This window comes from Gopherus evgoodei, chromosome 13 (genome assembly GCF_007399415.2).
Source record: "Gopherus evgoodei ecotype Sinaloan lineage chromosome 13, rGopEvg1_v1.p, whole genome shotgun sequence".
Lineage (NCBI taxonomy): Eukaryota > Metazoa > Chordata > Testudines > Testudinidae > Gopherus > Gopherus evgoodei.
The window spans coordinates 32,477,173-32,495,845 of NC_044334.1; the positions used below are offsets into that span (position 1 = coordinate 32,477,173).

At 50.9% G+C, this 18,673-nt stretch overlaps 1 protein-coding gene across 3 annotated transcripts in view; it reads left to right on the top strand.

Annotated features, from left to right (window-relative positions):
• Nucleotides 1-18,673, top strand: part of SEC14L2 (SEC14 like lipid binding 2) — a 72,811-nt gene that overhangs the window by 41,043 nt on the left and 13,095 nt on the right. For all 3 annotated transcript variants that reach the window (XM_030582860.1, XM_030582858.1, XM_030582859.1), the window contains 6 exons: nt 6,373-6,416; nt 7,292-7,351; nt 7,476-7,664; nt 8,406-8,501; nt 11,450-11,510; nt 12,042-12,125. In XM_030582860.1, the coding sequence (XP_030438720.1) occupies nt 6,405-6,416; nt 7,292-7,351; nt 7,476-7,664; nt 8,406-8,501; nt 11,450-11,510; nt 12,042-12,125 (502 nt within the window). In that variant the 5' untranslated portion in view covers nt 6,373-6,404. The remainder of the gene's footprint in view (nt 1-6,372; nt 6,417-7,291; nt 7,352-7,475; nt 7,665-8,405; nt 8,502-11,449; nt 11,511-12,041; nt 12,126-18,673) is intronic.

Genomic DNA, 18,673 nt, shown 5'->3' on the forward strand with positions numbered 1-18,673 from the left:
TTCTTAGTGCACCAGACTGGGACTTAGGGGACATGGGTTCTAGTCCTGTCTCTACTGCATGACCTTGGGCAAGTCATTTAACATCTCTGCACCTCAGTGTTCCCATCTGTAAATTGGGAATAATGACACTGACCTCCTTTGAGAGCTACTGATGAAAAGACCACTAGTTCTTATGCCCACCCTGTTATAGGAGTCAGGATGCTCCTGAGTTCTAGTCCTGGCTCTGCAACTGACACCCCATCTGACCTCACCTCTCTGTGCCTTGGTTTCCCCATCTGTGACCTGGAGGATAGTGATACTTTCCTACCAGGCAGGGACACTCTCAGATTAAGTTCAATCACTTTAGTGCTGAGTAGCTGTAATGAGTTACACATGAGCATATCATCCTCATGATTGTGATTAATAACCAACCCTTCCCAAGTCATATAAACCACAGTTCAGCCCCTACCCAGAGAGAATCTTGTGTCACGTCTGGCTGCATTGTGCTGGGTGCTGTGCACACACTTCATCAAAGACAGACATTGCCCCAAAACTGGGGAGATGTGTCGCTCCCAGGTTTGGGCCTGTGTTTCCCTGAACTCAGGCATGACACTAGTATTTCTAGTACTTTGTGAGAGAGTGAGCAGGAATGTAAATACTCGCTACAGCAGGCTGAGGAGCCCAGGGCAGGATCAGGCAGGAGGCAGTGATAGGCAGAGAGGGAACTGGCCCTTACCATTACTTTTAAATCTGGGAGTGCAGGCACTCAGAGCTGGAAAGCAAGGTTGTAACCAGTCCAGCCCAGAAGGGCAACGTTCCAGCACCTGGCCAGACAAATGCAGAGAGCTCCCATGGCAGGAATCCTCTGTGCAGTACAAACTCGCTCATAACTGGAGGTACAGTCCTAACTATGGTGATAATAGGTAAACCACCACCTGAGTGTCCCCTCACCGCCTGGGGTGGGTCTGAGGTACTGTGCCTCATTTTCCCAATAAATCAATAAGCTCCACTAGAGGCTCTCTGGTGGCCAAAAATACCCCTCCTTGAGGTCTGATTTATGAACAAAGTAAATCTCAAAGTCCAACAAAAGTTCTTGCCCCCACTACAGCTACCCTTGAACCTGTGCCCAGGCCTTCTTGGCTGGTGTCTTTTTCTGCTTTCCCTGGCCCTCTAGCCTCTGGTGCTGCTTTCCAGATCCAATGATCCCCTGCAGCAGTGCCCTGTTCACCACAACTCTAGTGCAATTTCTGCCATAGCTTCCTCACTAAATGTCTGTCCCCCTACTTCTTCCAGCTCTTACTCCTGAGGACATTCTGCACCAAAACATTAAAAATTCTGCACACACTATTTTAAAATTCTGCAAATTTTATTTGTCAAATAAATGTGGAGATTCCAGCATGGCATTGGGGAGAACAGGCCACTGGCTGCACGGGGTGGAAGATCACTGTGCAGCTTGCCCCCGGGACATGGACTCAGCGGTGAGGCTGCACCCAATCCTGATGCAGTGCAAGGACTGGGCCTGCTCCAGAAACACCCCAGGGCCCTGCCCCTCCGTGCCAGGTACACCAGGTGTGGGCAGGCAGGCTCAGCAAGGCCAGGCTCCAAGTGTAGAGGACATGGTAATGGCATTAAGCTTCCAATAGTTCACACAGAACCGATTGACCCATCCTTTTTGGAGACCAGCACCACAAGAGAGGCCCAAGGGCTGGAAGATGCACTGACCTCTCTTTCCAGGTCCTGAGCAGTTTTCCCTGTGACTCAGAAGAGGGAGCATCTTATAGGAGGATGCGATCCTGTGTCCACCTGGTGGACAGTCAGATTAGTGAGTCCAGGCTGGCTGGAAAACAGCTGTCAGTACAAATGCATCACCCCTCTAATCTCAAGCTTGCTGGTCAACTGTTAGCTGATCAGAGAGGGGAATTGTTTCCAGGGAGGAGCCAGCTCCTGTCTCAGGGAATAGATCTACTAAAAGGTCATCTCCCTGTTCCTTCCAATGCCTACACACAGCCAGCACCACATTCCCCCTGTCATAATATGGCTTCATCATGTTAACGTGGTGCACCCTGTGGTGGTGTGCCTAGTTATACAGTTCCACCACATAGTTTACCTAACTTAATTGCTTGACAACCTTGAAAGGGCCTTCACAGGTGTTTTGTAGTTTGTGTTTTCTCACGGGGATAAGAACCATCACCTGGTCCCCAGTGGTGTAGGCGCGGGCCTGTGTCGTGCGGTCATAGCAGACCTTCTGCTTCCTCTGGGTTCTGGCCAGATTCTTCTTGGCCAAGCCCATGAGCTCAGCAAGTCTTTCTTGGAAGGTAAAGATATACTCCACCACTGATTCTCCATTGGGAGTGGCCTTCCCCTTCCATTTGTCTCTCATCAGGTCCAGGGGCCCCCTTATCTTCTGTGTAACAGTTCAAAAGGCGAAAACCCAGTAGACTCCTGGGGCACTTCTCTGTACACGAACAGCAGGGAAGGTAAATACTTGTCCCAATCCTGCGGGTGCTGGTTCATAAAGGTATTCAGCATCATCCACCTCTCCATCAGCCCATTGGACTGGGGGTGATATGCTGAGGCCCAGATGTGCCGAACCCCACGTTTCTCCCACAAACACCAGAGCAGGGCTGACATGAAGTTGGATCCCTGGTCTGTCAAGACGTCCTTAGGGAACCCCACTCAGCTGAAAATGGTCCCTGTGTCTGCTTCGATAGAAGACAAGGCCTTGGGTTAACGGGTAGTGAAATCTACCACCACCAGAATGTATTTCTTCCACGACCGGATCGTCTTGCTGAGAGGCCCTACTATGTCCACAGCCACCTTCTGAAAAGCCTCCTCTATGATGGACAAAGGGTAGGGTCCTGTGCCTCCAGTGATGTACCCTCCTCGAAGTCAGGGCATTGTGCCCCTCACCGGCTCTGGCTATGGGTCATGACCAGGGCGTTCTGGGGATTGCTTGGCCAATCCTCTAGGTCACCTCCCATCAACTCCTCAGTGAGCAAATGGTGGTGCACCCCCACGTCCTTGGGGCCCTCGGCCCCCCATTTCAGATGTACACTTGCCATGGGCACCTTGAATGGGGTCCCGCTCAAGCCCTTCAGGGTCAGGTATGTATCAGGCACCACTCAATCTGGGGCCACCACCTTGGGCTGGGCCAGCGTCACCTCAGTGCCTGTGTCCCAGTATCCATTGACCTTCCTCCCATCCACCTCCAGGGGAACAGGGCACTCACTCTGCAGGGACAGCCCCACGCCCACCCTGTAAACAGAGAACTTTGAGTCTGGAGCATCAAGCCGTCCCAGAGGATCTGGTCTGGGAAACTCCTCCCTCCTGAGCAGTTGGTTAGCTGCCTGCCCCTCCTGCCTGGGAAGCCTGCCCCTCCTCCAGCTGGGTCCCTACCCAGTTAACCCTGTGAGGGTTTGATTTGCTCACTCTGTCTTTGAGCTTGGGGCACTGGGTCCATATGTGGCCTCTCTGCCCAAATTAATAACAATTCATGCTCCATTGGTCCCCTCGAGCCGGGCAGTTGATCCTGGTGCCAGTTGTTCCCCTGGAGAGGGGGTTCTCCACATTCCCCCTTTGAGGGGTCCCAGAGTGACTCACTGTCTGCACCATGGTGGGCTTATTCCTTTGGGACTACTCCTTTCTACCCCCTGACAAACTCGTCAGCCAGCTGCCCTGCACTCTGCAGGTCCTCTAGCTTTTTATCCACCAACCATATCCTCAGGTCAGATGGGCAATGTTCATACAGGTGCTCCTGTACAACCAGTTTAACCATGTCCTCCTTTGTCTTGGCCCCATCTGCCAACTTGTAAACATATCCCTCCATTCGGAAGATCAGTTCCAGATCTGTGTCCGCTGACTCCGGAACTTTTTCCTGTACGCCTTGGAGTCATCCCAAACTTGCATAACAGGGCCTTTTTGAACAGTTCATAGTCCCCTGCCTCCACCCCTTCCATTCGGCTGTACATCCCTGTGGCTTTGGGGTCCAGTAAGGGGTGAGGAACCAGAGCCTGTCTGCAGGGTCAACTCTGTGCAGCCTACAGGCCTTCTTAAAGGCCATCAGGAATTCATCTATGACCTCCCCTTCCTTAAACTGGGACAGGATGCACTTATCAAAGTTCCATGTAGTCCTGGGTCCCCCCTCACTTACTGCAGCAGGGGGCTCTCTGCTCCTCAACTTTGCCAACTCCAGTTCATGCTGCCACTGTTTCTCCTGATCTTCCAGCTCTTTCAGTTTTATCTACCTCTCTCATTCCAGCTGCCTCAGCTCCAGCAACAGCGATCTTGGCCGTGAGGATCCCCTGCTGGCTGCGGGGGTCATGGTGTTTGCCTGACTGCTTCTAGCCACTCCCCTAACCATAAGTAGGAGGGGCCTTGAAGTGCCCTCTGCATTAGTCTGACCACTCCCAGCCAGGACAGACACCGGTGCTGCCGCTGCATCTGCCGGGCTGCTTCCCTCAGTGATCCCCCTCCTCCAGCTCGGCAATCAGCTGTGCTTTGGTGGCCTTCCCTCTGCGAAGCCCTCTCTCCTTACACAGCTCTACAAGGTCCCTCTTAAGGAGATGGTTATACATCTCTCCGCTCTTCCCAAGTTGTAGACTCACAGCCTGTGTGCTCTCAGCTCCCCTTGGTTTCCAGGAAGAACCTCTAGTGTGCCAGCCCTTCTCCAGGTCACCACCTCACTCCCAGGGTCAAGCTGCAGACTCCTCCACCTCTGAAACCACTCACTGCAATCCCCAGGGGGACCTGTTACTGCAACAGTCCTCACTGGTCACACTCCCAGGGTTAAGTGTAGCTCCTCTGCCCCCTGAAACTGCTCCTCTCTGAGCCTTCAGCACACCTGGTTCTTGTTAATCCCCCATCATTTTACTGCTCCTCAGTCACTTACTGCAGGAAGCGCCATCCATGGGGTGCAGTACATCCCACCGCTAACACCAGTTGTCACAGAATGTGAGGGAGTCAGGGCCCTGCACCCTACACTTCCTGCAATTCACCGTGACTCTCAGCCAGCCAGTAAAACAGAAGGTTTATTAGACAACAGGAACACAGTCTAAAACAGAGCTTATAGGTACAGAAAACAGGACCCCTCAATCAGATCCCTCTTGGGGGATGAAGAGCCCAGACCCAGGTTCTGGGCCTCCCACTGTGTCCCCCAGCCAGCTCCAACCTGAAATCCCTTCCTGCTGCCTCACCCAGTCACACCCCTGTCCCCCCCCAGCCTATGTCCATTTTTCCAGACAGAAGGTGTCACCTGGCCCCAACGCTTTCATGGGCTCAGGTTACGAAGGGCAGCCGCCATCGCTTACGTGCTGGCCATCAAGTATCAACCCTCAGTGAAGTCACACCCTTATTTCCCATGACCATCTAGTATTGGTGCAGTACCCCAGGGAAACGGAGGCACGCCCCATATTAGCAGAAGACAGTGAACTAGTAAAACTCCCATGCAACATTACCAGGTTAATACTTCCTACTCCATCACAGCTTCCCCGTCAGAAAGTCATTTTTCTGCAGGGAAGCAAAGAAATCTGCGAGGGACATAAATTCTGTGCATGCGCAGTGGTGCAGAATTCTCCCAGGAGTATCTTATAGGGGAATCACGTGGTTCCTGCTCAGGTGTGTCTACATGGTAACTAAGGTTGGCTGGTCCCAGGTCTCTAGCTCTTAAAGGGGCATGCCACCCTGTTCCAGGCCCTTTGCTGCTCCCTGCATGTATCAGACTCAGAGCTCCTGGCTTCCATGACAGGAAAGCGTGGCCACCTGTTGGTTCCTGCTAACCCTGAGGAGCTAACTCAGCTAAGGGAGAGGGAGCTGGAGTCTATTCCATCCTGTGCACGTCAGCAGAACTGTCCAGCAGTCAGTGACCTCTGCACACTTCCCTGGAAGCCCAGAGGCTGCCCCAGTGTTGCTGGCATCACTGACTGCAGAATGATATTGGGAAGAAACATTTTCCTTGTAGGTCTGTGGTTTGGATGCAGCCCAGGGAGTGGTGGTGGAGATTGGAACTCATCAGCATCTGATGGCAGGCAGGTGGCTTGTGCGCAGTGAGTTGCTGGGTCTCAGCCCAGTTTGCAGCAGGCAAATAGCCACATAAAACAAATTGCCACCCCAGCTGGTGCTATTCATTCCAATAGTAGCAGCTCAGTTGAGAAGCCATGGACTGAATGGATCACATGGACTGATCCCAGGAGTTCAGTCCCTCTGGTTGAGGGGCCAGGAACAACTCGGGAGCTGATTTTTCCTGCTGCTCCCATACCTCACCGGTCTGTGCTCCAGCTCCCAGTGCTGCTATGCCGGCATCATTCCCCAGCAGGAACACTCCCTGGGGCAAGCTGTTCAGATGGGTAATAACAGAATGGGCCTGGCCACAAGCATAACCTCCCCATTCTGTTGCAGCTCGATGTTTCAACCTGCAGAAATCCGAGGCCATGATCCGCAAGGTAAGAGAGCCTCCCAGCCCCCTCCCTGGGGTTTCTACATCCCAAAGGGGGGTGTGGGCGAGAGAACAAAAGCAGTCCCCAATCCCTATGCCCCTGCACTCTCCACCACTCTGCACACCCATGCTGATTCCAACAGGATCCAAGCCCATGATCCCATTTGTGCAGCCTTTTGTAAACCTGTCCAGGCCCCCTGGCTACACGGCTGGCACTCCCAGCTGCTGGTTCCAGAGTCCAGCTCACACCAGAAGCCTTTGAAGTATTTCTTTAATTGATTGCTCTTATCTTGTATTTTATACAAGCTATATATTCCTTCCCCCTCTTCCTCACTTCCTGCTGCCCTCGCCCCAGTACACCCCTTCTTGTCCTGTTCTCACAGTGTGACCACCTGCTATTCCAGCCCTGAGTCCCTAGCCCAGTGCAGAGCGTGCACTTCAACCCAGCCTGCTGCTCCAGCCGTACTCTCCGCACACACCCAGCTCTACTGATGCCCCACCCCCATTCCAATCCTGAGTCCCTCTTGGTTAGAAGCTGTCAGTTACATGCAGGATCTTTCCTGATGCTGCAGCTGTGTAATCCATACCTCGCTCCCCGCCTTGCTGAGTTTTGTTCCACAGTGTCAGCGTTCATCAGAGGAGGGTGGAAGATGTACACAGATTCCTGTATTTCCTGTCCCTGTTCCTGCTTGAAAGTGACCCAGACTTAGGGTGACCAGACAGCAAATGTTAAAAATTGGGATGGGGGTGGGGGGTAATAGGAACCTATATAGGAAAAAGACCCAAAAATCAGGACTGTCCCTATAAAATGGGGAATCTGGTCACCCTACCCAACCTGTTTCCCCCCACTCTCAACAGCTCCCCTCTGGTTTGTTTTAACAGTACGTTGAGGTTCGGAAGCACATGGATGCTGACAACATCATCAACTGGCGCCCCCCGGAGGTGAGTTCCCATTTGCCCTCTCTCTTCTGTCCTCGGGGCTGGATTTCTGCACCTGTTCTGAGTGCAGCCTGCGAACAGCTGTGCTTAGTGGAGGAAGTCTAAGGCCTGTGTCTGTTCTGTGCAGGTGATTCAGAAGTACATGTCGGGGGGGATGTGTGGGTATGACCGGGATGGCTGCCCCATCTGGTACGAGATCATTGGGCCCCTCGATGCCAAAGGCATCCTCTTATCAGCCTCCAAACAAGATCTGCTCAAAAACAAGTACCGTGACTGCGAAATGCTGCTTCAGGAGTGTGACAAGCAGACCCAGAAGGTGAGACCTCGCTGCCTCCATGAGTCATTGTCATCTGGGTCTGGGGAGCCCAGGGCAGGGAAGGAGCCTGTAGCAGCGGCTGGGGACTTTCTGTCTTGAGGTCTAGGGTCCTAAGCCGGAGCAGGCCACAGGAGAAACCAGCATTCAGACTTGGCTAGGATCCTAGTAAGTGAAATGCATTACAGGCTCTCTGTACCAAGACCACTTTGCCCACCACTGAAATGCAGCCACTTCTAGGATGGAAGAGAGCAGCTCTTTAACATCACACAGCAACACTGCAGAATATCTCAGAATAGGTAGTGAAGAAGAAAACCGTGTCCAGTTGAAACAGTGGGTGGAATTCAGGGAGGCAGAATGTACATTACCTGTCTGTGTTGGAATATGCTCAGGACTTTGAGTGTTAATAGCCCCGCATTGTTGGAACAGCTTAGGAATTTCAGATGGCTGCCTGAAAGATAGGATCTCCTGCAGTGTCCCGTCACCACGCTGGAGCACTGGGACCCGCGCTGGGACAGGAGAGCATCCCCTACTGAGCCACATACACCACTCTTCCAGGATGACAGCCCAAGGGGTCATGCAGGAAGGCACCATGCCCCAGGGCCCAAGCAGGAAGCGAATAGGAGAAAACCCCTCACATAGTAAAACAGTCTTGATTGAAGATGGCTGTGTTTCCCTGGGATGTTACCCTGCAGATGGCTGGAATGGTGTCTGTCTGAATCCTCTTGCTCTGTTCTCTTGCAGCTGGGGAAGAGGGTTGAGATGATTATGATGATCTATGACTGTGAGGGGCTGGGCCTGAAGCATCTCTGGAAGCCAGCCGTGGAGGCGTACGGAGAGGTGAGGATGTCGGGGGAGGGGGTCTCTGTTTACTTCTTGCTTATTCTCCATCCTGCAGAATGGTCTGGTGCATGGGTTTCCTCAAATCGCATGCTTTCCCCACAAATCCACTTCATGGTGATTTAAGGATTAGTCTTCAGGTCTATGAAGGAGGCAAATAGATCTTCCCCTGTTTGTTAACGAGTGTCTACAGGCTAAAAGATGTGGTTGGTGGTTCTTTCCTGGGAAGGAATCCAACTGGACTTTTATGGATTACACTGGCATTGGTATTGTTCTCTTATTGAGGATGTGCCAGGATCACAGATACCTCAGTAGATGTTTGCGCTGAGGGCCTCGCTTTTGGTTATCGGGTTAACTAGCCCAGCTGAGAAAGGATATGGCTACACTGCAGTCAGGAGGTGCAATTGCAGCATGTGCAGATGTAGCTTTGATTTAGCTTAAGTAGCAATAAGTGAAGCTGGCAACGGCTCCAGTGTGTACCCTGGGGACCTGGCAAACTAGCTTGGGTATACTATATATGCTGCAATTACATCTCCTGATTGCAGTGTGCACACACCTACATCTTGGACAAGTGTCTGGATTGGAAGGTTGTGCTAGATAGTTTTAGAAGGGCTTCCTGGATGTGTTCAGTGGATCGTTTGATGTCTTACCTTGGCTCTCCGATCTTCTAGATTTGAAGTGCTGAAGGCTGACTTTGGTTGCTTCTCTTGATCCTACAAAATCCATGGAGTTTGGGTAGTTTTCCAATGTTGCCAACTCTCAGAGTTTTATTGTGTGTCTTGTAGTCTTTGGTGTTTTTTCTTAAAGCCCCAGCTCCTGGAGTCATGGGAATATGTGAGAATCTCAGCTCTCATTTATCAAAATAATAGAGTCTGGCCCTTATGGCAGTGGAAAAAACCTCAGAAACGTGAACCCTAAAGGCTCAAAGAAACCCAGAAAGCAAATACAAATAATTCCAAGTTATTTTTTAAAATCTCATGAATTTCAAGCCAATCTTATGATTTTGGGAGATCTCACTCATGACTTGTTGACATTTGGGGTTGGCCATGCTGACGGTGTCTTCCAGTGTAGCTGGTTTGGAATGATTCTCTTTTATCCTTCAATACTGGCCAACCCCCAACCATTTGAAAAATCATGTTGGGGCATCAAAAATCATGAGATTGCTGTAGAAATCATGAGATATGCCTTCCCCTATGGTTGTGGGGTTCTAATAAGCATGGAAAGGCTTTCATGGTGTTATTCTTTCGGGGTCAAATTCCACCCCATGCAGAGGGCTATTGCTCAGGGCCTGGGCACTGCATGAGTCTTGCTTCAGCTCCACGGATGCTATAGCCCTCTGCACAGAGGTGAATTTCCTCCTCTCTGCAGATGTCATAGGGTGACCCCACCTAGGGCACCTTTCATGGGCAGGCTGTGACACAACAGGCATGCCTAGCCTCAGTTTCCCTTTTAGTCTAGCCCTGAAAGGAGATCTCTCAGTGTGCGCTGCCAAGCCCACCTTTGAGTACAGCTTGCTCGCATATGCCAGTTCAGTAGTTCCCGTAAAGCAATTATCCAGTGTGCACAGTAAAGGTAAAGGTACCATGGATTCTCCATTCCCCATTCCAGTGGAGTCACCTCCACCCACCCACTCCATGGCAGCACATTGTTCCCAGTTCCCTTCACCCCGATGCAAGGCCTGGAGAGTGGCCAGTCTCCACAGCCCCCATCAAGTGTCCCCAAGAGAGCTCCCCAGTGTCCCACTCCCCAGGCCTCCCTGCCAAGAGGATCCACCCTCCCACACCAACCGTATTGAGCCCAGGCTCGACTTCCCCAGATAAGCTGGCAGGGTTGCCCAGAGGATTCAGGGGACCAGGGGTCGAATTGCTGCTGAAGACCTGGCACTTTGGTAGTGGGTCCCGGGGTGGAAGGACCCCCTGCCGCGGGTCTTCGGAGCACTTCAGCAGCGGGGAGTCCCAGAGCAGAAGGACCCCCTGCCACCGAATTGCCACCGAAGACCCAGAGCAGAAGAAGCTCCGGGGGCCTGGGCCCCGCGAGATTTTCCAGGGCCCCCGGAGCAAGTGAAGGACCCTGCTCCAAGGACCCCGAAAAACTCTCGTGGGGGCCCCTGCGGGGCCTGGGGCAAATTGCCCCATCCCCTGCCCCCCGTCTGGGCGGCCCTGTAAGCTGGATCTTCCCCATTTGCCAAGAAGCCACTGCCTGAGCCTTCAACTTCTCAGGGGTCCCGAGCTTTGGTCAGTTCTCGCTAGCAGTGCAGTTCCACACAGCTCTCTCTACCTGCTGCATCTCAACCAACTGGCCAATTCTCCCAGTCTCCTCCCCTCTAGGGCCCAGGTGCCCTCTCTTAAGCCCAGCTGAGGACAGGGAGAGATCAACTGGCCAGTCACAGGTGCATTGGCCTCTTTTCTCCCCTTGTTCCCCCATGACAGCAAAGCTAGTGGGTTTATGTTTTAATGCCCTTTTGTGGATCTGAATTTGGGGGCTCCCTGACAGCCTGTCTTAGACTGACCCCTCTTTCCTGAGGAACTTGGGTTTGAATAGCTTGCCAGTCCTTTTTTTGTATTTATGACTGGCCTTTGCTCTTTGATTTCTGTCTCTCTCTGTTTCTGGCATGCGGGGGAGAGGGAGATTCAGATTGGGGGACTAGAGGGTCACTGGGGTTTAAAGCAACCAGAACACCTCTCTTTTGGTGCAGAAGCCCCGGAGGGGAAGGAAGAGACGGGGAAGGTCTGTCTCCTGTCTGAAATCTTTGCAAGCTTTGTGCAGGTGTCTGATCTGGCTCTGGGGAGGGATGTGAATCTGGTTCCGTCTCCTCCCACACAGCTGTTTGCTACTACAGCCCAGGGCTGGCTGGTATGGGCCGAGGCAAGGTTCCAGACATGAGGTACTGGGGTTGGCTGGGGGCAGGTTTCTGTCTCCCTGACTGACAAGCTCCTTTGGATTCACAGCTTCTGTCCATGTTTGAGGAGAACTATCCCGAGACCCTGAAGCGCCTGTTTGTAATTAAAGGTGGGTTTAACCGCAATGCAGGACAAGATTTGTATGCTTCCCCTCCCCACCCAACTGTGCAGTTGCATGCACACGCACACATACATGCATGCACACACATGCATATACATGTGTGAGCTGGGACAGCAGACTTGCATTTGGAGGAGATGCTGCATGCACATCTCTGCCCCCCGGGAACAGAAACACGGAACACCCAATCTGGAGGCTGCTCTGGGCAGACCCTCTACCTTTGCCACTTGGGGTACAGAGCTAGTATCCAGCTGGGGAAGCATGGTTGTTTGTGCCATGGCCCAGTAGGAGATACCACAGTCAGCCCAGGAGATGCACCATGTTGTTGACCACGTGGTATGTTGTTCTCCCATCTCTATCACATTGGCACAGCACTGGTGCTCCAGGGCAGGGATCGGTGAGAGACATGAGGAGAGCATTTCAGATCCCTGGCACGGGTGGCGCAGGAGGTGGAAAGCCAGAGTGAGAGGATGAAGGATTTCTTGCCCATGATGCTATGTTCTCTCTGTACCATCTTTGCAGCTCCCAAGCTCTTCCCTGTGGCCTACAACCTCATCAAGCACTTACTGAGCGAAGACACCCGTAAGAAGATTGTCGTCCTGGGAGGTGAGTTTGACCCTGCCCTCTAACCCTGCCTTGCACCTCCTCTCCCAGCCTAACCCATGGGCTCCCAATGACCAGTTCCAGAGCCCCTTTTCTAAGGAGAAGTTGCTGCCCAGACTGAGTCTAACCCCTGCTGCTCAGTGCAGGGACATCACCAGACTGATGCTTCCTGTTGCCTAGTTGATGCCCCAGTCCCACCATTCACAGAGAGTTGTTCTATTTGGGCACAGAGGGTTTCGTGATGATCACGATGCTGGGCAGGATAAATGAACCCATTCTAAGCATCTTTGTACGTCTCACTAGCTCAGTGGGGCTGGGGCTGATCAGCAGCTGCATAGGAGACCTCCCAGGAAGACTCAGGCGGGTGTGAGTGATGTGGTGGCAGTGCTGCTGCCAATGCCCCTGTGTGGCACTAGGGGGCAGCGCACTGCTGGAAGTGCCATATTTCAGATGAAATGTAAAACCAAGCTGGGGTGTTTAACTGCCTGTAGGTCTCTTTGTAAATTGATCCACCCTCCTGGCCAAGTTTCAGTTTTCAGGGCCACACCTTGTCTCCTTAAATCTTCCCCCACCCCCTTTTCACTGCCTGTCCTGCAGTCGCCTGTGGTCTTCCCCAGAGGCTGGTGCAGTGATGTATAGTCTGTAAAGCCCTTGGAACTAGAGCTGTCAAGCAATTAAAACAATTAATCACGATTAATCATGCTTTTAAGTGATAATAGAATACCATTGATTTAAATATTTTTGGATGTTTTCCACATTTTCAAATATATTGATTTCAGTTACAACACAGAATACAAAGTGTACAGTGCGCACTTTATATTTATTTTTATTACAAATATTTGCACTGTAAAAAACAAAAGAGAGAGTATTTTTCAATTCACCTAATATAAGCACTGTAGTGCAATCTCTTTACCGTGAATGTTGAACTTACAAATGTAGAATTATGTACAAAAAATAACTGCATTCAAAACCAAAACAGTGTAAAACTTTAGAGCCTACAAGTCCGCTCAGTGCTCCTTCTTGATCAGCCAATCGCTCAGACTAACAAGTTTGTTTATATTTGCAGGAGATAACGCTGCCTGCTTCTTGTTCACAGTGTCACCTGAAAGTGAGAACAGGTGTTCACATGGCACTTTTGTAGCTGGAATCACAAGATATTTACATGCCAGATGCGCTAAAGATGCATATTCCCTTCATGCTTCAACCACCACACGTGTCCATGCTGATGACAGGTTCTGCTCGATAATGATCCAGAATAGTGCAGACTGACACATGTTCCTTTTCATCATCTGAATCAGATGCCACCAGCAGAAGGCTGATTTTCTTTTTTGGTGGTTCCGGTTCTGTATTTTCCGCATCAGAGTGTTGCTCTTTTAAGACTTCTGAAAGCATGCTCCACACTTTGTCCCTCTCAGATTTTGGAAGGCACGTCAGGTTCTTAAACCCTGGGTCGAGTGCTGTAGCTGTCTTTAGAAATCTCACATTGGTCCTTTCTTTGCGTTTTGTCAAATCTGCAGTGAAAGTGTTCTTAAAATGAACAACATGTGCTGGGTCATCATCTGAGACTGCTGTAGCATGAAATATATGGCAGAATGCGGGTAAAACACAGAGCAGGAGTGTAAAAAGAAAGAAAAAGTACATAAAAATAGTTTCTCTGTATTAAGGTGACAAATACAGGGTCATTTGCTTAAAAGAAATATGAATAAACAGCCTTATTCAAAAAGAATACAATTCAAAACACTCCAGCAACTATACCCATGTAAATACAAAAGAAAACAATAGAAACCTTACTGCCTTACTATATTTGTACTTACAACTTGGAAACAGAAGATTAGAAAGCAGGAAACAGAAATCCTCTCATAGCTGAGAGAGAGACAGACAGAAGACCAAGAACAAAGGACTCAGACACAAACTTCCCTCCACCCAGATTTGAAAAAGTCTTGTTTCCTGATTGGTCCTCTGGTCAGGTGTTTCAGGTTACTTCTTTCCAGGTGTAAGAGACATTAACCCTTTGCTATCTGTTTATGACACGCCCCCCAAATTGCAGACAGTGGGGAAGCTCACGGGCGGCGATTTCCTCCTAGAACTTTAAAATAAACAGATTAATACAACACATACACCTTTACATATACCAGTAAGTATATAACTAACAGACTTCTACATTTTAAGAACACTTTTCAACTACTGGATTCTGGGAACTCTCACGGGGGAGTGCATCAGCTACTTCGTTAGAAGCTCCTGAAATGTGCTGAATTTCAAAATCAAAATTTTGGAGGGCTAAACTCCAACGAAGAAGTTTCTTGTTGTTCCCCTTGGCAGTATGAAGCCACTTTAGTGCAGCATGGTTAGTTTGTAGCTGGAACTGCCGTCCCCAAACATATGGGCGTAGCTTTTCCAGGGCATACACAATGGCATAGCATTCCTTTTCACTGACTGACCAGTGACTTTCCCTCTCACGACAGGATGGAAGTTGTGATCCGTTGCTTCCTGCATGAGAACTGCTCCTATACCACACTCAGATGCATCCGTGGTTACTAGGAATGGCTTGTCAAAGTCCGGGGCCCTGAGCACAGGGTCAGACATGAGCGTCGCCTTAAGTTGGGTAAAGGCCTTTTGACACTCATCAGTCCACTCAACTGCATTTGGCTGGGTCTTTTTGGTCAGGTCGGTCAGTGGGGCAGCGATTTGGCAGTAGTGTGGTACAAATCGCCTGTAGTACCCGGCCAAGCCTAAGAAGGATTGGACCTGCTTCTTGGACCTTGGGACAGGCCACTTTTGGATAGCATCCACCTTGGCCTGTAGGGGGTTTATGGTTCCTCGACCCACCTGGTGCCCCAGGTAAGTCACTCTGTTTTGGCCTATTTGACACTTTTTGGCCTTAACAGTTAGTCCGGCCTGCCTGATGCGCTCAAAGACCTTTTCCAGGTGTAGTAGGTGTTCGGGCCAGGAGTCTGAAAAAATGGCCACATCATCGAGGTAGGCAACTGCATATTCTCCCAGTCCTGCTAGTAGACCATCTACCAGCCTCTGGAAGGTGGCGGGTGCATTTCACAGCCTGAAAGGAAGGACATTAAATTCATACACCCCCGCATGGGTGACGAATGCTGACCTCTCCTTGGCAGGTTCATCTAGCAGTACTTGCCAGTACCCCTTGGTTAAGTCTATTGTAGAGATGAACTGGGCACGTCCCAATTTCTCCAATACCTCATTGGTGCATGGCATTGGATAGTTGTCAGGACGAGTTACAACATTTAGTTTACAGTAGTCCACACAAAAGCGTATTTCCCCATCTGGTTTGGGTACCAGAACCACTGGAGATGCCCATGCACTGGTAGATGAGCGGATTATACCCATCTGTAGCATGTTCTGGATCTCCCGTTCTATAGCAGCTCGGGCATGAGAAGACACCCGGTAGGGTGGGGTTCTGATTGGGTGAGCATTACCTGTGTCAATGGAGTGGTATGCTCATTCAGTCTGTCCTGGGGTGGCTGAGAACAATGGGGCGAAGCTAGTGCACAGCTCCTTGATTTGTCGCCGCTGCAGACGTTCCAGGGTGGTTGAGAGGTTCACCTCTTCCACGCCACCGTCTTTTTTCCCGTCGTAGTAGACACCGTCAGGCCACTCAGCATCATCTCCCTGGACTGTAAACTGACAAACCTGTAAGTCTCTGGAATAGAAAGTCTTGAGAGAATTAACATGGTACACTCTGGGCTTTAGTGAGGAATTGGGAAATGCTATGAGGTAGTTCACAGTTCCCAGGCGCTCTTGGACCGTGAATGGCCCTTCCCATGATGCTTCCATCTTATGGGCCTGTTGCGCCTTCAAGACCATAACCTGGTCTCCTACCTTGAAGGAACGTTCTCTGGTATGTTTGTCATACCAGGCCTTTTGCTCTTCCTGAGCATCCTTTAGGTTTTCTCTAGCAAGGGCTAAAGAGTGTCGGAGGGTACTTTGTAGGTTGCTTACAAAGTCCAGAATGTTAGTTCCTGGAGAAGGCGTAAACCTCTCCCATTGCTGCTTCACCAACTGTAATGGCCCCTTAACCTCATGGCCATACACAAGCTCAAATGAAACCCTTTGAAAACCCTAAGAAAACCCTAAACTGGGATGTGGCACAGCCCTGTAGGCAAACAGCAACTGCTGCAACACTAGGTCCCAATTATTGGAGTGTTCGTTGACAAATTTACGTATCATGGCCCCCAAAGTTCCATTAAACCTTTCCACCAGGCCATTGGTTTGATGGTGGTACGGGGTGGCAACCAAGTGGTTCACCCCATGAGTTTCCCACAGTTTTTGCATGGTCCCTGCCAGAAAATTAGATCCTGAATCTGTAAGGATGTCGGAGGGCCAACCTACCCTGGCAAAAATGTCTGTTAGGGCCAGGCACAGTGTTAGCCCTGGTGTTGCCTAGAGCTACTGCTTCCGGCCATCGGGTAGCAAAGTCCACGAAAGTCAGTACGTACTGCTTTCCTCTGGGTGTCTTTTTTGGGAAAGGACCCAGAATATCCACAGCTACTCGCTGAAATGGGACCTCAATTATGGGGAGTGGCTGGAGAGGGGCCTTGACCTGGTCTTGGGGCTTTCCCACTCTTTGGCATACCTCACAAGACCGGACATACTTGGCAACGTCCTTGCCCATCCCCTCCCAGTGGAAGGACTTCCCCAACCGGTCCTTGGTTCTGTTCACCCCAGCATGACCACTGGGATGATCATGGGCTAAGCTTAAGAGTTTCCCCCGGTACTTAGTTGGAACCACCAACTGTTTTTGCGGCTGCCATTCTTCCCGGTGTCCACCAGAAAGAATCTCCTTGTATAAAAGTCCTTGGTCTATTACAAACCGGGATCGGTTAGAAGAGCTGAGAGGCGGTGGGGTGCTCCGTGCCGCTGCCCAAGCTTTCTGAAGGCTGTCATCTGCTTCCTGCTCAGTCTGGAACTGTTCCCTTGAGGCTGGGGTCACCAGTTCTTCCTCAGACTGTGGACTTGGACATGGTCCCTCTGGAAGCGATGTAGGTGATGGGGTTGTTTCCGTTGCTGGTGAACCGCTCTCCGCTGGTGCACCTGAGGGTATTTCAGGCTCTGGCTGAGCCTTTTGGGTATGGCTGTCTGTTGCTTCTGCCAGTTCTGGCTCGCTGGCACCCTCTGGTGTTGAGTTTGAAGATGTGGTTGCACTTGCTGGTGCTGGTTGCTGTTCCAGTTCCAGGCCTGGGACTGGAGGTGCTGTGGCTGTTTCAGTGGTTGGCATGGAATCCGGGTCCACTACCTCTGTCTGGGTCTCTGGTAACACAGACGGGGCGTCTATGGACGGCTCAGGAACAGGAATGGGTCTGGAAGCTTGCCTGGTTTGGCTACGTGTAACCATTCCCACTCGCTTGGCCCGCTTCACCTGGTTGGCCAAGTCTTCCCCCAGTAGCATGGGGATAGGATAATTGTCATAGACTGCAAAAGTCCACATTCCTGACCAGCCTTTGTACTGGACAGGCAGTTCAGCTGTAGGCAAGTCTACAGCTTGTGACATGAAGGGGTAAATTGTCACTTTGGCCTTTGGGTTGATGGATTTGGGGTCTATGAAGGATTGGTGGATAGCTGACACTTGTGCCCCCGTGTCTCTCCACGCAGTAACCTTCTTTCCGCCCACTCTCAAATGTTCCCTTCACTCCAAGGGTATTTGAGAGGCATCTGGGCCTGGGGATCTTTGGTGTGATGGTGGTGTAATGAACTGCACTCGGTTGGCGGTCTTTGGACAGTTGGCCTTGATATGTCCCAGTTCATTACACTTGAAGCATCTTCCATCTGACTGGTCACTGGGTCGAGGTGGATTACTGGAGACTGGTGAGGTGGAAGAATAGTCTGTCTGTGGCTTTCCTTGGGTTGTAGGTGGGGTCTTTGGTTGTCCTCGGTTGTAGGGTTTATGGTCGGTGTGCCCTCTGGGGTATTCGTTCCCCTTGACAGTAGCTTTCTTGCTTTCTGCCACTTCCATCCATCTGGCTCCAATCTCCCCCGCCTCAGCGAGATTTTTGGGTTTTCCATCTTGTATGTACCGTGTGATGTCCTCGGGAACACCATCCAAGAACTGCTCCATTTGTATGAGGAGGTGCAGTTCTTCCAAGGATTTAACATTGTGTCCTGATATCCAGGCCTCATAATTTTTCCCAACGTAGTAGGCGTGTTTGGGAACTGACACATCTGGTTTCCACTTTTGAGTTCTGAAACGCCGACGGGCATGATCCGGGGTTATCCCCATTCTGTATCTGGCCTTGGTTTGAAAAAGTTTATAGTCGTTCATGTTCTCCTTAGGCATTTCAGCTGCCACCTCTGCTAAAGGTCCACTGAGCTGTGGCCTCAATTCTACCATGTACTGGTCTTCAGAGATGCGGTACCCAAGACAGGCTCTTTCAAAATTTTCTAAGAAGGCCTCGGTGTCATCACCTGCCTTGTAGGTGGGAAATTTCCTGTGCTGTGGAACAATCATTGGCGCAGGGTTGTTAGGGTTGGCTGTGTTTTGCTTAGCCTTTTCTAATTCCATGGCCTGTTGGTGGGCTTCCCTCTGGAGT